This window comes from Dermacentor variabilis, chromosome 3 (assembly GCF_050947875.1).
Source record: "Dermacentor variabilis isolate Ectoservices chromosome 3, ASM5094787v1, whole genome shotgun sequence".
NCBI lineage: Eukaryota > Metazoa > Arthropoda > Arachnida > Ixodida > Ixodidae > Dermacentor > Dermacentor variabilis.
The window spans coordinates 178177519-178198247 of record NC_134570.1 but is presented as its reverse complement, the minus strand read 5'-3'; the positions used below and the strand labels follow the sequence as shown (position 1 = coordinate 178198247).

Here is a 20729-nt window from a genome sequence, read left to right as displayed (position 1 = left end):
AAAAACTTCAACACCACTGGGGCGCGCAACTGGCCCAAAATAATGCGCCTCCATAGAATGCTGCGGCCCGTCCCCGGGAGCCCAGGAGAAAAAGCGTGCCGTGCGCAGCGCGAGCGGAGCCCGCAGTAGAGGAGAATCGAGGAGGAAAGCGCCGTCATGAAGAGATTGTCGCTACGTTCAAATTATCAAGGGGTTTTAGGAGTCATAATGTTCCTAGATCTTCGCAAAATAGAGGCAACTGCCAGCAGCGCCTCTTCGCTTGTGCCAAGAAACATACGTTTCAGATTATTTGCGCCCTATGCGCTGCATCACAGTTGAGAGGCTGTGTGGTATTGAACACGCGGAGGCGAGCCCGGCAACTGCGAAAGTTGTTATTGTCACGGGTCATATAATATTGTCAACGGTGTCAGTAGCAGTATGTATTTGTCATACATTGTGGGCTCATCATGAGCACATTTAGAGCAGTATAGAAACCAGCCCTGCGCTAGCCTATATATTGGGGCAACCGTTAAGCAGCAGGCGTCACTCTGAAGGTAATTACCAGAACCGAATGAAAGTCAATTGAAATATAAGAGCACGGTCGGGAGGAAGCGCTCCCTGGTGAACAACGGTGCGCGACAGCTGCAGTGTCGAAGACTGGCTACTCCTAAGCCAAATCAGAAAACGGACTAAACTTTCGCTCCAATCATGTCGCTCGGCGGCAGAATCAATAATTTTTCTTCTTTTCAAAGATCCAGGGGTGCTACGTGGTCATAAAGGTGATATAGGTCAGCATTGTTTACATTGCGGAGAATTATTCTGCCCCTATGAACGCCTGAGAGGTGGTTATCTATCTTATTGCAGCAGCGCTCTGTGCCTCAGTCTGCAGCAAGGTGCAAAATATCTTTGGACACAAACGAGGCACATTAAAACAGCTGTTTTCCATCCTGGCGCCGTCGCCTTACCTGAGCGCCTCCACAGACATCAAAAGATGAATTCAGTGTAGACACGTTGTTTCTTTAGTCATCCAGAAGTTTTATTCTCGTTGAATGTTTTCTATAAAGAATGGGTATTTTTCACCATATGCCGTTATATTATAAAGTAAGTAGGGTTTAAGCCATGCTCCAGGACATGCATAAAGGGTACAGGGACCTGCACGTCGAGGAAGCACAGATACATTGCTTCTTTCCGTACATGTCACTTCAACAGTGCGCAACGTTCGCTACATTGCTCTCAAGTTCCTCGGGAGCATGAGGCAGCATGAGGAGCATGAGGCAGCCAATTTTATTATCATAATCAGTCATGCTCCGCATGTTGCCTTCGTGTGCGGAAGCACACCTCCTTACCATGCCGTGTCAACATGCGTTTCCCAACCCTATTTCCCGGAGCAAACACACTAGCCATCGATGATTCAGTGATGCTTTGCTATTGTCATTGCAGCATTGAACATACGACCAGCGCCTCTCGTCGTATATCTTCCCAAAGCTTCATTATGTCCGAGCCCCGCGTCTTCTCTGCGATGGTGGCTTCCATAAGGCTTAGTTGCTCCCGCGTGAAATGCTGCTTCCAGTTCCCAACGGCACCCTTTCTAATGAAGCTATGGCGCTTGGGATCACCTTCGTAAGCCGCCCTGGACGAGATGTCTAACATCTTCAGCTGCTTGTCAACCTCCGGCACGGGATGCTTGCTGAGGTCGAAGACCATCACCCGTCGCATGTTCTCCGCACTACTTCTCGCGAGTATAACGTCTAGACGGTCTCTCCCCTCCGCCTTGTCTTGTCGCAGCATTTTTCCGTAGCTTTCGCCTATGAAGCCTGCCAGTCGAAGCACAGTACTGCGAGGGTCCTTCTTTAGTTCTTCGTACGTGAGAAAGAGAACGTTGGGTTCGTCCTTCAGGGAGTAGCCCTGCATCACGTGCTCGAAGTAGCAGCCGTAGCCGTGTGATCCTGTCAGGAACGCCTCCACAAAGTCGTCAAAAGTGCCGTCTTCAAAGCGATACATGCTCATGTCGGACATCTGCGAGAGGGGAATAAAAAATAAAACAAATAAAACAAGTCAACAAATATGCAATCAGCTTGAGCCGCCAGCACTCCTGCATGAGGGCTTCGGTTGGGTTAAGCGCTAAATATAAACAGTTCGCTGCGCAATCTTTTATGTCAATATCTTGCACGAACTAGCGCTGACGATTTGGTGGCAGATGCAGAATTTCCAAACTGCCTGAAGTGGATAAAGGAAAAATAACACAACATGTCGCGGACATTCCGCACGCTCCCTACCGATACCAGGTGTGGGTTATAATTTTTACGCTCGTTATTTCTGCAGTCGTATAGGTAATCTGCACATGCACAGTATGCAAAGCATGCTCCAATAAATTTTTCTGCATCACCCAGCACAATACCAGCGTTCTTGATTGATGTGTTCGGAAACAATAATATAAGTTATTCAGTGCTCCCGCGTAATTTGTTTATATTTTAATTAGAAATACATTGCAGGTCTTTAGTAAGGCATTGCATAAGTGGGCGCTACGATTACATAAAGTAAAATAAAAACGTTCATATTGACACGTGGCGTACTTGTTTATCCTTTTTCCGGGGGCTACATTTAACCAACTAACAGGTTAAAGTTATCACTCAGCGCAAGACGCGCCGGCACGATTTGCAACCTACTCGAATGTTTTCGTTGTTTCTATCTATATGTATGTTTTGTGTGAACCTTATGAGATCAGATTGACTGCGCGCCGCGAAAAGCGTTGCACTTTCTGGAAGGTATACGAGCCCCAGGAGTTACGCTCGAACCTTCGACGAGTCGTGTTTAAAAGCCGACGGACTTGACCAGCAGATCAGGTTTTCGTAGATCGCCGACTTCGCTCGCCACTATCGTTTTGCTTTGAATGCCATTTGCTTTTAGGGGAATAAGTTCGCCCAGTAACGAGTTAGTTTTGTGATACACAGTTTTGCTGCGGTGTTCTTCACCGTCACTAAGTAACATCTGGTGGAGGTGCTTCTATGTTCATTTACCGAACTTCTTCGCAAAACAATGACTGCGTCAACCCGGACCATCGAGCTAGCCGCAGACTACAAAACCTGCCCCCGAAGCGCGGACTTCTACCCGAGACATCCAGAAAAACCATGCCCAAGTCAGCCGCCACGATGACGGATGCAGCAACCCCGCAGCCATCGTCCTGCAGCAGCCAAGGGAGCCACGTGCTTTGGAAACCGAGAATCCACTTTAACAACATGTTATGTGGAGGCTTCCTACAGACATTCACAAGCGTAGTGCGTAAAGAGCGAGTTCAAGCTCTGCTGGAAGCCCAGAGGCACCTAGTAAACGAGTAACTTGCAATCTTCACTGAGGAAATGACTCGGCTATTCCACCACGCCGACCCCGACATGCCTGAAAGAAAGGTTCGTTTTTTTATGCGCTGCGTAAAGCGAAAACTATTCACCGGACTGATGCACAATCCACCGATGGCATGGTATGGTATGGTAAAAATTTAATGAAGTCCTGCAGACCGTGAATCTTCCCGAAGCAGGCCGCCCCCACGTGGGAAACGGAAGGCCGAGCCTCTCGGCGCATCGTGGCCCTGTTGGACAGCCCGGAGTTGGTCAGCCAGAAGAGGGCTGCGGAGCACCGCCTCCCATCTGGCCGAGCTGTTATCGATGATAGAGTGTGACCGGGCACACCGCCAGAGCATGTGGTCTAACGTGGATATTTCTCCGCAATAGCGGCAGGTAGCATTGGTGTAAGTATCCGGATAGATTTTATGTAAGAGCGACGGATTTGGATACGTATTTGTTTGTAGCAGACGGAGCGTTAATTCTTGAGCTCTATTAAGCCTCGGATGAGGAATAAAGTAGGTTCTACGGCTGAGATAGTAGTGTTTAGTAATCTCGTTCTAGGTGGAGGGCGTGTCCCTGTTCTCTGGGGAGTCGGCTTCCGATTGGTCGATGGTAGCGCCGTGGTCAAGTTCACGCGCAGCCCCGTGAGACAACTCGCTGAGGTAGGGAGGGGCACCCTTTATCTGACCCTAATGTGCGGGAAACCAATAAATGAAGAGGTGCGTGACTGCCTTGTGCCAAAGAAGACTGAGTACCTGTTTGGAAACGGAGCCTTTTTCAAATGCTTTGACTGCAGACCTTGAATCACTATAGATGACGTCCCGTGAGCTATCCAGCGGGGCTATGGCACTAGCCATTTGTTCAGCTATTCCAGAGTCCTTCGTCCGAACCGAGGCTGCATTGGTGATGCCTTGCCGGCCGTCGACAGTGACGATAGTGAACACCCGATGTCCCATACAAGAAGCGGCATCCACAAAGCTGACCTGTCGCTGATCACTGTGTATTTGCCTAAGGAGGTTCGCCGCCATTGCCATCCTTCTACCGCGATTATGAACAGGGTGCATGTTCCTAGGTATGGGCGTGACCGTAATGTTCTCAGGAATTGAAGGAGGAACGTAAGAGAACAGCTCTGCTACTCAAACGGGGTGATATCCGAGTTCGTGCAAGATGGATCTCCCTGCCTTCGTTGTAGTGAGGCAAGTTAGCTGTGCGCGCTCCTGGGCCTCTGCAATCTCTTCCAGAGTATTATGAATGCGAAGCTGCATTAAGCGCTCTGTACAAGTGTATACCGGTAACCGAGAGCACGTTTAGTAATCTTCCTAAGCTGTGCATTCAATTTATCCCGATCTGCCCGTCTCCATTGATGCATGGCTGCCACGTATGTAAAGTGGCACAGAACGAAGGCATGCATTAGTCGAATGAGGCTATCCTCGTTGAGCCCATGATGCCGATTTGACATCCTCCGAACTAAACGAACAGCACTTTCAGTTTTAGCACCGTTGACCCACCGATTACCATAGCTTAATTTCTAGCAGAGGCGTCGTCGATTGAGCAGACACTGGAAATGGGCACCAGACAATTCAACCGCCACTTGATTGCTGACTGCGCAAGATCCCACGCACTCTGCTCTAGCGACCTGCATGACATATCAGATCTGTCGTGCGCGAAGAGCTGCCGAAGATGTTCCAATCGTCGCAACCTGAAGTGGCATCAATTGCCGACGCCGTCCGCGAAGAAACTCGGCTGTCACCGAGAGTCCCTGAACCGCCGCACTTTCAGCCCGAAACAGTGACTTATGCCGACGTCGTCCGCCGTCATGTTCCCCCGCTGCGCTTACGTCAAAGCCCCATGACGCCACAATTCCATCGGTAGACGCTGCCGCCGTACACCGTGCGCTCGTCGACCCGCGCAACACCCTGACGGAAACGCACATGTGGCGTTTCCCGGCCCACCGCCCGTGTTACCACTGCGGAAAAGCGGGACATACCGTCAGATGGGACTATGAAAATTCAACTTGAATGCGCCTTGCGCGCGACAAAGCGAACAACAGTGAGACATTGCCGACTACCTGGCAGCAACTGAGTTGAGACTACGACAATCTTCATGTTCTCCGCGGCGTGGCCACCGTTTTTCGTCGCAGCGACAACCAACCCGCGGCCGGCACAACCCATGGCCGGTGAGTTAGCTCCCACATCCGGAAAACTAAAAGCAGCATCCGATGGACGTGCGGTTGTTGTTTGTCGAAATGCCGAAAATACTCTACCGCTGACGACGACGCTTCAAGACCCAACTCGAAAACGAAGCAACGACACACTGCCATCCGGGCGAAGCATCGAAGCCAAGGCTATCCCTCTTACAGAAGCCCTGCCTACTAGACATAACAGCAGGGGGATAATACGACACATCCTTGACCCGACGCCGCAACCTAACTGCAATGCAAGACGAAGAACCACTGAACTCGACGTGCTTCTCGACGGCCGCAATGTCACAGCTCTGACTCGGAAGCAGAGCACTTCGCCATCAGTGGATAATTTGCCGCTGAGTTGAAGAAAAAGAAGACAGCTTGGGAAGGCCATCAAACCCGGACAGCTGAAGGACATCTGGTAACGCCGACTGTAATCTGCACGGCAATAATTACCGTTCATGACCGTACCTACACTGCGACCTCCTTTTTCTGTTAACAGTGCTCGCGAGACGTTCTTCTCGGCATGGACTTTCTCAATCAATACGGAGCAAACATCGGCCTGAAGTCGAAGTCTATCACGGTATCCAAAGACCAAGCGACAGTGTCGGAGGGCTCTTCGAGTCAACATGCCTTGAGTATACTAAAGATCAAGTCAGCATCCCGCCTAGCTCTAGTATCATTTCAGTCACAGCTGAAAGACCAGCAGACGTAGAAGGCGTCGTCAAGGACAACCACCGTTAACTGCTGAACCGCGAAAGTTGAGTCACAGGAGGAATCGCTCAACTGCACGGAGGAAAAACGAAAGTAATGCTGACAAACTTGAGCCACGAATACAAAGAAGTTTTAGAATGCCAAGTACAGTATGTTGGCACTTGAGGACCTTAGCATTCGAAATACAGTTAGGAAATATTTTGTCAAATCATACTGCGCAGGATTAAAAAGATCATGCAGATCTCACGTGCTGTGCCTATTGCTATAAGCGAAGCTTTGGTAAACCGAAAATACGAACCGGCGCAGTACGACAAGAGACATCAACCACAACGGCGAAGAAACGCGACACAGCACAACCACATCCCATAGCATCTAAACCTTTGGGTGCAACAAATCACTTGCGCTAGAGCACGAGCGTCAAATGAGAGCAGTCGTGCGCATATGTTGTCGCGCACATAGAGTTTCGTACAATATGGTCGCGCACACAATCTACCAGACGAGGCGCACACGCCAATTGACTTTAAGAGCCACTTGGCATTGGGGCAAGAGAAGTACGCGGTCGGTTATTGGTCCAAGATGAGAGCATCGTGTTGTGCTTGAAGTTCGAGGTTCTATTCCACCATCGATAACGGATTGCTCTGTAAGCGAACCTCTGTTTGCGAACGCTTCCGAACGTTGCTGGCTGTGTCTGCAGGGAAGGGCTGCAGCGGCTCCTGTCCCTACATTGTCGAATAGATCACACATAGCACAGCATTCACGGGAGTAATCGGCTTATATTTAGACCTAACTATGCCATACGATACCTATGTGCTGGCCACAGACTCCATTCACTGAATGATGCGCAATCCAGCAAAAACAGTACCGTACATAAACATCGTCCGTTATAGAAATATAGGTCTTCAAGTGCAAAGCTTTTAAAAGTAAAGCGAAGCTTCGTGTGACACTTTCGCTTCTTTAGTGGGGTTTGGCGAGTCTGTATTTTTGGCTTCTAGCTGAGTAAACCGGGGAGATCTTGGAAATAGTTGAGTAGTAAAATTCACTGATCTCGGAGATGTCAAGCAGCCTCATCCCGAAGAATATAATCCGCGGTGACTTAGCATAGGTTTTCACGTCATGCTTATTTGCCGAGAAAGCTCGGTAAATAAGCATGACGTCATCGTCCGGTAAATAAATAAGCGTAAATATCTCGGTAAATAAGCATGACGTCATCAGCAAAAACATGTGCCATCGCCCGCAACGCGTGCCGGAAGGCACGCGTTGCGGACGATGAACGGTTTTATATGAATGCATTAAGTGCTTCACGCTTGGTTCAGTTGACATAGGTTCCAGCATATGTATTGGATATGCATATTTTTTTTGTAACCCTGCAACGTCGCGCGCAAATTTAACACCGGGAAGACAGGTGCAGATAAACGCCTCTTGAACGAAATGACCTGCATGTTGAAGCATTCGATGTGTTCTGGTCGAATTGCTAGTTTTCTTATGCATTTTGAACGATTAGTTGGCTAGAACAATTACAACGAATTTGCCCGCACAAAAAAGGAATTGATACGTTTCAGATGACCAATTTCTTGCTTTAGAAATAGCTCACGTAACGCCAGTGCTGCCCTATGCAGCCGGCACTGAACTGCGATGATAGAGAAGGCCGGCAGACTCCACAAGAAAGACCGCACCGTAAGGTCCGGGCCCTACAGTAGCCTGATGGGTGGTGTTACTCCTCAATTGTGCTGAAACAGCCCTTCACAATTTATTTGTCAAGGGCTGACACCATCTGCACGATGTTTCCCCTGATTGGGTCTACCATGTTGTAGCTTACGCTGCATGTCAAGTGTATTGTTGAACGGAGCATAAAAAGCAACGAGAACACCCAGACAGTGCTGCTGAGGCCAAGGCAAACGCTCGAATGCGGTATACCTTTTATAGGGAGCAACCTTGAAGGTTTCTTCAGCCAATTATGCAACTTTCCCGCGAACGTTATTTTCCGCAACTAGTGGTTACTTTACATAACAAAAGCATTTACTCCGATTGGTTTTCGCGAAACGAATTTATACGAACAGGCAAACACTCATAATCTCGAATTCGGTTAAATAGTGTCGTTGCTAAAGCGAGCGAAGAGAGGGCGGCAAGGACGAAGATGACGTCTCAATGCGGTATGCCACCTCTCTGGTAGTGCATGGTTCCAATATATTTATAAAAGCGGAGCTTTTCTTTGCGACTCCAGCCACAACCGTGGGTGCTATGTGGCCGTTTTCTAGCCGAAAGGCCAACCAATAACAGCGCAGGACACGCGCTGCTAGGATCCTTGCATCACCACTAGATGGCACTCTCCTCCGTCGTGCTAGGTGAGTACTGGACCATGGAAATTCACAAGAATTAGAAAAATGTGATAATAAGGGTAGATCTGTAGGATAACACGAAGGAAACTGCCTTGCTATATTGAGACTCGAGCTGGTTGGTTAAGGGCGAAAACACACTGGAAAAAATAACCGCGAATAGATGAGGTTTGTGTATGCGGCAGCCAAAATCCGGAGACCACTCAGCACGTCGTAAACGAATGCGAACATATTCACCCAGCAACACCAGTACGTAATCTACAACTTCCAGAAACGCTTGCATTGAAAGTATACGGAAGGATGAAGCGGTCAGCAGTCCAGAAAATAAGAGACGTTTAGAGTATTGGTGGAGAAAAAGCAGAGAAGAGACTGGTATGACCGGATCCAGCAAAGTATAGGTAGAGGCACAAGGGAGATAGAAAAGATAAAAAAAATGTATACAAGAATGCTTGAAGGGAAATCAGTGATAAAATACCTGAGTAACTCAAGCAGGCCAGGTGACGATTAGTCCTTGCGCCGTTTCAAAGGGAAGAAGGATAAATCGTCATTATCAGATGAAAGAAACAAAAACACAGTAGTTCCCTCTTTCAGACGAATCGGTAAAACACGAAAGTGAGACATGTGTTTATAGAAGCTGTTGCGTGTTTATTGCACGCCAAGCATTAACTTGCAGGTAGCCATCATTTGCACCTTATCACTGCACATGGATCCTGTACAATTTATACACAACGGAAAGTAGTCGAACGGCTCGGGAGCGGGGAACATCCTCCGCAGACACTGCATTGCACCCGCCGGGGCACTGCGCAAATCCGCCATAAACAAGAAGCGTTCGCAAACCGTACTCGCGGTACCGAACGGGTTGTGAGTAAATCGCTTCGTGAACTCACGATCCGCTGCAGCGAAAGCCCTACGATTTCCGGGATGGCGACGGTGTTGCAAATTTACTTTGCGCACGGTGTCCTGTTGGCCAGTGGCGACCCTCTGCCGAGTCGCTTCGGCGAAGCTACGAGCAGTTTGGTGCGACTCCATAGTGTCTTCGCCAGCCAGTTGCGACGCGCTCAGCTTCAGGGATGCGAGTGCCAGAATACGCAGCGTGCACCGCGAATGTGCGATGGCGCTCTGCTTAACCTTGGCGAGTCTCTCGCCGGACCAAAGCGAGATTCGCCCGTAGACGTCATTGCATTTCTGCGCCGCTTAGCGCTAGAGTTTTCTCAGTTGGCTTCGCAGTTCTTTGTTGGTTACACGCCCTTAGTAGTAGGGGCGTGTAAGCGCGGTTAATGCATGTTGAAGCTCCACTACATAGGCGACGGGGCGTCACAGGCTAAGCCGACGCGAAAGACAAATAATGTGCGAAAACTGAGTCGTTGGAGCCTCTGCTGCGCTGAGACTACCGAAGCGTTCACTGTCGACGCTCGTTAGGGTCCTGATGCAGTACTTCGCAGTAAATGCAGTAAATGGGTAAAAAGCCTCGCTAACAAACAAGAAAAACAGAAAAAGGAAAAAAAAACATTGGCTGTGGTGCCCTATGTACATAGGTTGTCCCATGGTTTACGCAACGTAGCCAATAGATATGACGTCAATACAGTTTTCTCGGCCCCTCGCAAGTTGTCTATCATGTGCCCTATGATAAATAGAAAACTTGAACAGGGCGGCAAACAAAGAAAAAAAGATGATTGAGGGGTTAGACGTGTGTCCCCTTTTGTGCCTTGTAACACTGGTATAGTTTATCAGATTCCACTTAAGTGCGGGAGAACTTACATTGGACAGAGCGGCAAGCGTACTAATATTAGGCTAAAAGAACACAAACAATCGCTTAACTACCCTAATGCTTCACATCTAGCGCCGCATTGTTTCAATAGCGGTGTAAACATTAGTTTGAAGACACAAAAGTTCTTTCAAGACACAAATGCCAAACCACACGAGAAATAATCGAGACATTTTACATTAAAAGATTAGGAGAGACTTCCGTTAGGCGCGCATCATTGTCCTCTGTTAGAATTCGAATTTCAATATCATCTGAGCACGTGTGTTTATCTCAAGCAGTGTCTATTTGTTTGCTTTTTGCACCCCTACCTCTTGATGTTTCGCTGATGTCTTGAGACCTTATCATGTTAACATGCTGAGATATTTGCATTCATATATATATATATCTATATCTATATATATATATATATATATATATATATATATATATATATATATATATATATATATATATATATATATATATATATATATATATATATATAGCTTTAATAAAAGTTTAGTTCTGGGTTAGCGCTCGGCCTGTCTGCTTCTAGTCCCCGTCTGTGTAACTTCAGGCTACAGTTCAAGATCGTGCAGTACTTGGCTTCACCGCTCCTAGATGGTGGCGCCATCCCTGTCAAGAGAGCATATTTTAAGCCTTCGCGCCGACGTCACGTACATTACAGAAGGTTAATCCTGGACCAAGGTATAAGAGATTTCCCGGTTACAAAAAAAAAAAAAGAACAGAAAGCTCCCCTCGAGCATTGGCGGCCACGGTTGTGGCATTACATCAGCCTCTCTGCAATGCGTGAATAAAGCCTTTCGTGTCACATTGTGCGGACATTGAACAAATACAAACTCGTCTTTGGACTTGTTATGCACTGACACAAAGCTTAGCTGTATATAGATTCCAACTCGTTGAATCTTCTGCTTTTTTTACGCACTGTGAACCATTAGCCGTTATAAACGGGCACACTCAAGTAACAGCCTAAATCAGTTTACGATTATAAAATATTATAGCGAAAGCATTATATGAGCCATGGCTGAATAAACGTACACTCGCCAGCTACAAAAATTCAAAACCACAGATTGACGTTTCGATGCCCAATACGGATGCCTTGTTCACAATGAACGAATTCATGATGATATTTATTATATATGCGCCGGAACAAGTAATGCGCTTGCGTACAACTCAGGGAGGGGTCTCCGTTCCGGTTTATTGTGTTAGTAGCAGATTGTATGCAGAATGTTTGAAGGAGCAATCGGGATGATAATTTTTTTCTCTCTTACGATGATAGAAGCTGAATGCCAGTTAATACTGTGTCCCGTCCTTTCGTAACGCTCTGCCTGGGCGCTGGAAACCGTCTGTCCTTTGGCTACACCACTGCGGTGCTGCTGTACCCTTCTGTAGCCTTCAAGGTATTGTCATCACTCGTGGCATTCTCAGCTTAACAGAGGGATGTGCTCCCGTGCTGCTGACGAATTTCACCAACGAACACCGGCACATAAGCAAAGGTACCGCGGTAGCATGCCTTGACGAAATTGACAACCTTCTACACTATTTTGCTGCTCAAGAGGAAGCAATGGCTGATATGTCACTGCCTACACCCGTCGTCGAGATTGGTCCACGTTTACCACCGAGAGATAAACAAAAGCTTCTCGAACTGCTTGACCAATTAAAGGATTGTTTCTCCTCCAGGTCTCCAGTTGGCCAAACGCCGCTGACTAAGTAATGCATGATCAATGAGGAGACTGCAAGACCCATTCGACAAATTACGTACCGTGTGGCTCTCAAGAACGCGAGGTAATGCAACCGCAGGTCCAGAAAATGTTAGAGGATGATGTCATTGAGCCGTCCAAAAGCCTTTGGGCAGTGCCAGTGGTGCTCATAAAAAAGAAAGATGGCAGCTTGCGTTGTTCTATTGAATACCGCAAGCTAAACCGTGTTACAAAGAAACACGTACATCCGTTCCCACGCATAGATGATTCTCTTGACAGGCTACGGCCTGCACGTTTTTTCTCATCGATGGATCTAACAAGTCGGTACTGGCAAATCGAAGTCGATAAGCGTGATCGAGAGAAGACTGCTTTCGTGACGCCAGATGGGCTGTACGAATACAACGTGCTCCCCTTCAGTTTGTGCTCAGCCCCGGCCACGTTTCAGCGACTAAAGAATATCGTCCTTGCTGGCCTCAATGGAAGGCTTGCTTGGTATATTTGGACGACGTAATTGATTTTTCGGCCACATTCGAGGCACATTTTAAGCGGCTCTTCTCCATTCCTCAAGCCATGTAGTCTGCTGCACTTACTATGAAAGCAGAGAAATGACACTTTGGCTTTGAAGAACTTCAGTTCTTGGGTCATGTATTCAGTCATGACGGTATCATACCTGATCCCGAAAAAACTGCTGCTGTCACGACGTATGCAAGGCCCAAGGACAAGAAGGCCGTGCGACGTTTCCTGTGCCACTGCGCATGCTACTGGCGTATTATCAAAGGTTTTGCGCGCATTGCCTCTTTCACCAGCCTCACAAGTGAAGGCGTCGCATTTATGTGGAGAGACGAGCTGGAAGCGTCATACAACGAGTTACGGCAGCTCCTACCAAAATTCGCCTGTACTCGCTCACTTCAATGAAGCTGCAGCTACATCAATCCACACAGATGCCAGCAATGTGGCCTCAGCACTAGTGATGCGTTGAAGATGCGGCACACTACAAAGGCGTATTCGTTCACTGCGTCATTAATTTACTACTGCGCTACAATACGGTACATGATGACGGTGGCGAGAAAAAACGGCAAATGGACGCCATACATACGACGCGGCATTCATACGGAGTTTGCCATAAATGTTGCCTAAGGTACACATGTTATTATGTTATTATATATCTAGCGCTTCTGTTTGATGTATGCAACTAACTTACCGGAATTAAATTTCCGTTGTCTGACGAAGACGTCTGACGATTGTGGATCACTGATGGTCGAAGTTCTATTGTACGGCCTGTCCTCAAATATTGTTTTGGTAATGTTTTTACAACTTCAATGCAAATTAGTTGTGAAATCTTGCAGCAAGACTCTACCCGAAGTTTGTAGCAGTTGTTTGATATGCCTGTCAACCCATTCTTACTGAAGGCCGGTCCATGGCCGAAACGGCTACATTTATATATATGCATGTATATACGAGAAAAAAGGAGGTTAACCGAGGTGCCCTATTTTTATTATTCATATCATAGGAAGCCAACAAACACTGACACCGGCGTGTGCCTGCGGACCTCTCAAGCTTTCGATTGCATTCTCACGGCTACCATGTTTGGTGATACGGCATCACTTCCAATTTGTGCCGTCACTCCTCCCGCAGCGAACGATGACCCTGTAGACGTCGTCGTTCGTGCCGTCGACGCAGAACTCACACCTGCGCAGCACACAAAAATTATGAAGCTTCTCTAGCGTTTGCGTGCCTCAATTGGCATTGGCCAACCATCCTTGGGCCAAGCGTACGCAGTTGTTCATAGTATCGACACCGGTCAACCAACACCATTACACCAGCGTCCGTATCGCGTGTCGGCCGCTGAACGCCGGATCAATGAATAGCAGGTTGACGACATGCTGGAGCGTAGCCTCATCCAGAAAGATAGAGCAAAGATAGAAAAGGCAGGGAGGTCAACCAAATGAGCGTCTGGTTTGCTATCCTGCACTGGGGGAAGAGAAAGGGGGAACCGCAAGAGGAAAGCGGGATAGAGGGAACACTGTTTGTGCACGCAGCAAAGCGCGTTGAAAACAGTCAAGCCCAGGTAAGTGCCCCGCCGATACACTGGGCTGCCGTCATTATTTTGTCTGAAGCTAATCTTGGTGGTTCCCCATAGCTGGTGGGCACGTTGAAGCCCGGAGAGACTGTTAGAGGGCATCATTCAGGCGTCTAACAGTCCCTCCTGGCATCTCCGATTGTCCTCGTAAAAAAAAATGGCTCCATAAAGTTATGTGTCGACTATCACCGCCTTAACTAAATAACGAGAAATAATTCCTATCCTCTGCTGCGCATCGACGACGCCTTCGACAGTTTACAGGGAGCTGAATTCTTTTTCTCTCTGAGTCTGCGCTCCGGGTACTGGCAAGTGCCAATGGCAGAGGCCAATCGCCAAAATAAAGTCTTTATAATACCTGATGGGCTACATGAATTTACCGTCATGCCTTTCGGCCTCTGCAATGCGCCTGACGCTTCCGAACGAATGATGGACACCATTCTTCCAGGGATGAAGCGGAAAACGTGCCTCTAGTATTTAAATGTCATTGTGGTTTTTTTTTCCACCGACTTTCCGTCGCACCTCAGCCGCCTCGAGCAAGTCCTTGCTTGCCTCTCCACTGCAGGACTGCAACTAAATTTGAAGAAATGCTACTCGGCGCTCGCAGGCTTACTATTCTGCGACATATGGTTTCAGAAGACGGTATCCTTCTGGACTCTACGAAACGTAGCGCTGTGTCCGAGTTGCCTAAACCAACTACCATGAAAGAGCTTCGCCGACCTATGCTCATATTTCCGACGCTTCGTCCCTAACTGTGCGTCTATCATCACCCCTTGACGTAACTTCCAAGCGGCAGGCAGTTCTGACCTATCTGCCTGGTCCCGGCATGCGACGACGCATTCCAAGAATTGCGACGCGTTCTCACTTCGCCTCCAGTACTGCGACACTTCGATCGCCCTGCTCCAACTGAGATCCACATGGACGCTAATGGTGTGTGGCTCGGCGCTATTCTTGCCCAACACAAGGATGGCTTCGAAAAGTACGTCGTCGCATATGCCAGCCGCACCCTCTCTAAAGCCAAGGCGAACTACTCGGTTACCGAGGAGGAAAGTCTGGCCGTCAGTCAATTGGGCTGCCAGAAAATTTCGTCCTTATGTTTATGGGCGCTTATTTGACATCGTAACCGACCATCATGCTCTCTGCCGGTTATCTTCTTTAATAGATCCACCTGATCGGCTCGCTCATTGGGCACCGCGCCTACAAGAATACGACACCCGCATTGTTTATCACTCAGGCTGAAAGCATTCAGAGGTAGACGCTTTATCTGAGTCACCCCTGCCTTCTGGTCCTGTCTACTCGTCAATCTGCACCTGCGGTGCTTTCGCCCTCAACATTTCCGACATGCCATCAGAGCACCACAAACACCCATGGATGTCTTCGCTTACATCATTCCTGTCAAGCCAGTCACCAGCGCCCGTCTCTCGGACGCTCCTTCGCCAAGCCTCGGACTTCATCATTCGGGATAACCAGCGGCCGCAAGCGGTTGCTTGTTATTCCTCGGCAACTCCCCTCCGACATCTGCTCCACGTTGGCCGACCCGGTATGCGTCCACGTTGGTGTATTAAACACATACTCTCGCCTACAGCTTTGGTACTACTAGCACGTTATGTACAATTTCGTTCACCAGTATGTCCGGTGATGCCCCATGTGCCAACCACGCGAGACGCCACCTCAACATGCCGCCGGCCTCTTGCAATATTTACGATGTCCTGCGCAAGTGTTATACCGCGTCGGCATTGACGTATACGGTCCACTTCGCAACACGTTAAGCAGAAACCACTCGGTTGTTGTTGCTAACGACCACGCTGAAACTTAAACACTGTCATCTGACACAGCAAAAAAAACGTCGCCAGTTTTGTCCTTCAAAACCTGATCGTATTGTTTGGGATCGCACCGCTGGTACGATCTGTTGGGAACTCGGCGCTGACGCCCGTGGTTGTACCTGGGTCGCAAGCCCCAAGGGTAGCGTTGGCCTGGCGGCCTGGGGTACAACTGGAAGCATCCGAAGGTCCCGGCAAAGCATGAGTCGACTGGTAACAACGAAACAACTTGTTTATTTTAACATCGCAAAGAGTTGGCGGTCAGGTTTGACCGAAGTAGAGAGACGGGAGAGCACTTCACTCAACAGAAGAAATCGGAGCCCTCCTTTTGGCGTCCGGGGGCAGCTGTTTTTATACTCTCGCAGTTGAGGGCAAGAAGGAACCCCTCAAAAGACGAGCACGTGAATGTACAATGGGCTAATGGTGACGCACACTGTCGTAGCGCTGCCGTAGCACCATGTCGAGCACGATCTCGTAGCACCCTGTCGTAGCGCTGCCGTAGCACCATGTCGAGCACGATCTCGTAGCACCCTGTCGTAGCGCTGCCGGTCGGGCACAATGACTATAATGAGAGGATGATCCCTGCTTTCGCATCGCCTGGTTCGGGCACAATGACTGGAATGAGAGGGTGATCCTTTGCGGTCGCATCGCCGCAGTCGCGCCTGGAAACACCTGCCGATGAGCGTTGCGGCGACGACGATCGGGCCAAAATGTCTGCCGCCCCGCCGCAGTCGCGCCGGCAAAACCACGTGTCGCAGGCGAAACGCAACAGTATGCAATGGAGCACCTCGAGAATTATGAGCGACCGCGGCCGCGTGTTCCTCTCCAATGTCATTTCAGCATTGCTAAAGCACTGTTGCATCATTCACCACACTACCACGGCATATCCTCCTCAAATGAATGGGATGACACAGCGTCTGACCACTCGAATTGGGATCGCATTTTACCTTTTGTCACCTACGCCAACAATAATGCCACGCAGAGCAACACAGAGGTCTCCTCTTTTTCTCTCCTTTACGGACACGAACCTTCATGCACTATGGACACAATTCTACCATATTGGCCAGATGCTTCGTAGTCGATGACTATTTCTCGAGCGGCTGTATAGGCCGAAGAACGTCGCCAGCTTGCTCGTTCGTTCATCTCAGGAGCAGCAGCGCAAACACATTGCCAGGTGCATCCACTACGGCTACGTGCTTTGCTCCTGGCTCGCTGGTCTGGTTGTGGGTGCCCTCTACCGCTCAAGGCCTTTCCTCCAAGCTGCTCTCCAAGTACCACGGTCCTTATCGGGTACTGAAACAAATATCCGTGGTAAACTACCTCATCGAGCCGATGGAAGCGCCATCCGACCAGCATCGTCGCGGCCAGGAAATTGTCCACGTCTGCCGGCTCAAGCAGTGCCATGACCCCCCTGTGTTGTTCTGTCCTTAGGTTGCCAGGATGGGTACTCTTTCGGTGGGGAGTGATTGTAATGAACGCACGACGAGAAGCGCTCAATTGCTGGCCTGTTTCGCTATAGCAGCGACTTGTTTCGGCCTACCGCTGCAAACCTACTAGAGCTACTTGACGAACACCCCCGTTGTAAAATAATAAAGTATATATATATATATATATATATATATATATATATATATATATATATATATATATATATATATATATATATATATATATATACATATATATGAATTATAGTGACGGCCCCCTTGCTACATTATTGTTATTAAAGGGACGGGCCCCGTAACTTTTGTTGCTACCACATATATATATATATATATATATATATATATATATATATATATATATATATATATATATATATTTATATGTGTGTGTGTGTGTGTGTGTGTGTGTGGCAGCGACAAAAGTGACGGGGCCCGTCCCTTTAATAACAATAATGTAGCAAGGGCGCCGTCACTATAACGATGTCGGTATTGGGGGCGAGCACGGCGTTTCATACAACTATGGGGGCGAGGACTTACGGAGTCGCCATCTGTCGGAAGCGCCTTACTTGCGTAGTCTGAGGGATAACGCGGCGCGCTCCGCATAGGTTTGGCAATCGGCGCTAAAGATACTACGCGGGAGCCCTCTTGGACATTTTTTGCAAGCACTCACGAAGTGACAGCAGTATTTTAAGTTGAAAGTAATATTCTTGGACGAACAGAATGCACAGAATGGTTTACAGATGGTATCTCTTTACCGACAACGTGCAGTAAGCTGGGACACTGTGCGCGGTCTCCGCAATCGATTCACTTGAACCGGTTATTTGCGTGAAAGGTAGGCAATCGCTGAGACAAAACTATGGTGAAATATTTTCTTATAGTGAGCTGTCTGTGTAACCAAATGAAGCAATGCAGAATGAAGCTGCAATGCAACGATCGCACGGGTTCGCGGTGACCGACTGCGCGTCTGTATGCATGCCCGCGCGCAATATTTCGCTTTCGCTGCAAGCGCGTTTTCGCACCGTGCCGTGAGTTTTATGCCACAGTATATGAGCATTTGACAGTACGAAAGCAACCATTGTTGTTAAAAAATAATTTCGTTATAGCTAGGCTTCGACGTATACGGTGACTTGTGATGTGCCATCGCGACGATTCAGTCTTTTCTTTTTTCTTTTCTTCTAAAATCCAGCTGTCGCAAATCGCCCCCGTGGTCGACCCGCACTTACTCCACCTGTGGGAGGCGCGGAGGGGTCTCGCCAAACGCTGGCAGCGTAACAAGTGCAACCGGAAACTCAAAATTCGAATCTCTAAGCTGATCAAGGAAACGCAAGAGTACTCTGAACAACTTGAAAGAAAGAACTGGCGCGAAACATGTAACAAGCTTCAAGGTACCTTAAGCAGCAAGCGCACTTGGGCGGTGCTCAAGACTCTCCTATCAAAAAAGGAGAACAAAAACGCCGCAAAACAGAAAGTGCAGCGACTCATACACAACCACCCGGGGAAAGAGGAAGACATTATCAAAGAAGTGAAGGAGAAGTTCCTCAGTACGGAGCGGAACATAACTGTAGATTCGCACTTCGACGAGTATCGAGGCAACCCAAATATAGAAATGGATCGGCCCTTCACAGAAGCAGAAATCGAGAGGGCCTTGATCAAGCTCACCCACAACACGGCGCCGGGGTACGACAGAATAAACAACAAGATACTCCGGAACCTTGACGGACCCTCTGTAGACGCGCTCTAAAAATACATCAAGGAGTGCTGGCAACACGATAAAGTACCACCGGAATGGAAACATGCCGAGGTAACCATGATACCTAAACCCAACAAGCCCATCAGCGTGCAGAACCTTCGTCCTATATCCATAACCTCGTGTGCTGGAAAACTCCACGAGCACATGGTGCACAACCGCATGATCGACTATCTCGAAGACAACGAACACGTCCCAAACACTATGTTCGGATTTAGAGCTCACCTGTCCGCACAAGACGTGTTGCTGCAAATCAAGGAAAAAGTCATCGACAAGCTGGACACGCACAGCAAGAGAGCCATCCTCGCACTTGACGTGAAAGGGGCTTTCGACAACGTGTCACACGAAGCCATACTGCAGCACCTCAACGTATATAACTGCGGCGAAAAAGTATATAATTACATCAAAGCTTTTCTGAATGAACGGACAGCCACAGTGGGGATAGGCAACTTACGCTCTGAGAAATTCGACATACCGCGAAAGGGAATGCCACAAGGCTCCGTCATTTCGCCGATGCTATTCAATCTGGCGATGAGCTCACTACCCAAGCAGCTGAAGCAAATAGAAGGGATTGGTCACGCAATATATGCTGACGACCTCACCATCTGGACTACGGGAGGGTCGACAGGTAAACAGCAAGACGCTCTGCAAGAAGCGGTTGACACTACTGAAAGTACCTGGAAGCATGTGGACTGACGTGCGCACCTGAAAAATCGGAGCTCTTGGTGCTAAGAAACCGCACAAGAGGCCGACAACCTCAGCAGATACCAGACCCGGTAGTAAAGGTGGGAGGCATCATGATTCCGCAGGTTACGACGCTCCGCATCCTCGGACTCTTGATTCAAAAGGACGGGGCAGGGGAGCAGAGTTGGAAAAAATTCAGAGAACAGTGCAACAAATAACCCACCTCATCAAAAGAGTGACTAGCAAAAGCCACGGACTCAAGGAAGAAGACTGCACGAAAATGATACAAGCGCTGCTCACGAGCATCGTCACGTACGGGACCCCATACGTTGACATGAAGAACAGTCAACGAGACAAAGTAAACGCCCTCATCAGAAAATCATACAAAATTGCCTTGGGCCTGTCCCCCTCCACGTCCACAGCGAAATTACTCACAATGGGAGTCCACAACACGTGGGAAGAGCTCGTGGAAGCGCACAACGTCAACCAACTGGAGAGACAAAGACGGGAAGAGCCCTGCTGCAAGATCTGGGCTCTTCCCACACGAGATCAGAGACAAGCTACACATAAGTACCATTCCCAGAAACATGCATCCCGAGTACGACAAGGAAAGGAGACAGGTGAGAATACAGGCGCTCAAGCGCATACTCGAACGCACCAACAGCCAAGAAGAAATCGTTAGATATACGGATGCAGCTGCGTACAGTACCAACGACCGATTCGCAATCAGCGTGGTCGACGAGAAGGGCGAACAACTTATAGCCACATCCATACGTGCCAAGGACGCGAGCACAGCGGAAGAGGTGGGCATAGCCCTGGCCATCGCAACGTGCAAGAAGGCCATGGTTACCATGGTGACGGACACGCAAGAAGCATGCAGAAGGTATATGAACGGAAGGATTGGAAAGGCAGCACTTCAGGTCTTGAACAACACCAAGATAGACG

General features: G+C 48.6%; 1 protein-coding gene across 2 annotated transcripts in view; it reads right to left on the bottom strand.

Annotated features, from left to right (window-relative positions):
- Positions 1-1003: 1003 nt before the first annotated feature.
- The window catches only part of LOC142576543 (sulfotransferase 1A1-like), a 97011-nt gene continuing 77285 nt past the window's right edge, over positions 1004-20729 (bottom strand). For both annotated transcript variants that reach the window (XM_075686710.1, XM_075686709.1), the window contains one exon: positions 1004-1995. In XM_075686710.1, the coding sequence (XP_075542825.1) occupies positions 1411-1995 (585 nt within the window). In that variant the 3' untranslated portion in view covers positions 1004-1410. The remainder of the gene's footprint in view (positions 1996-20729) is intronic.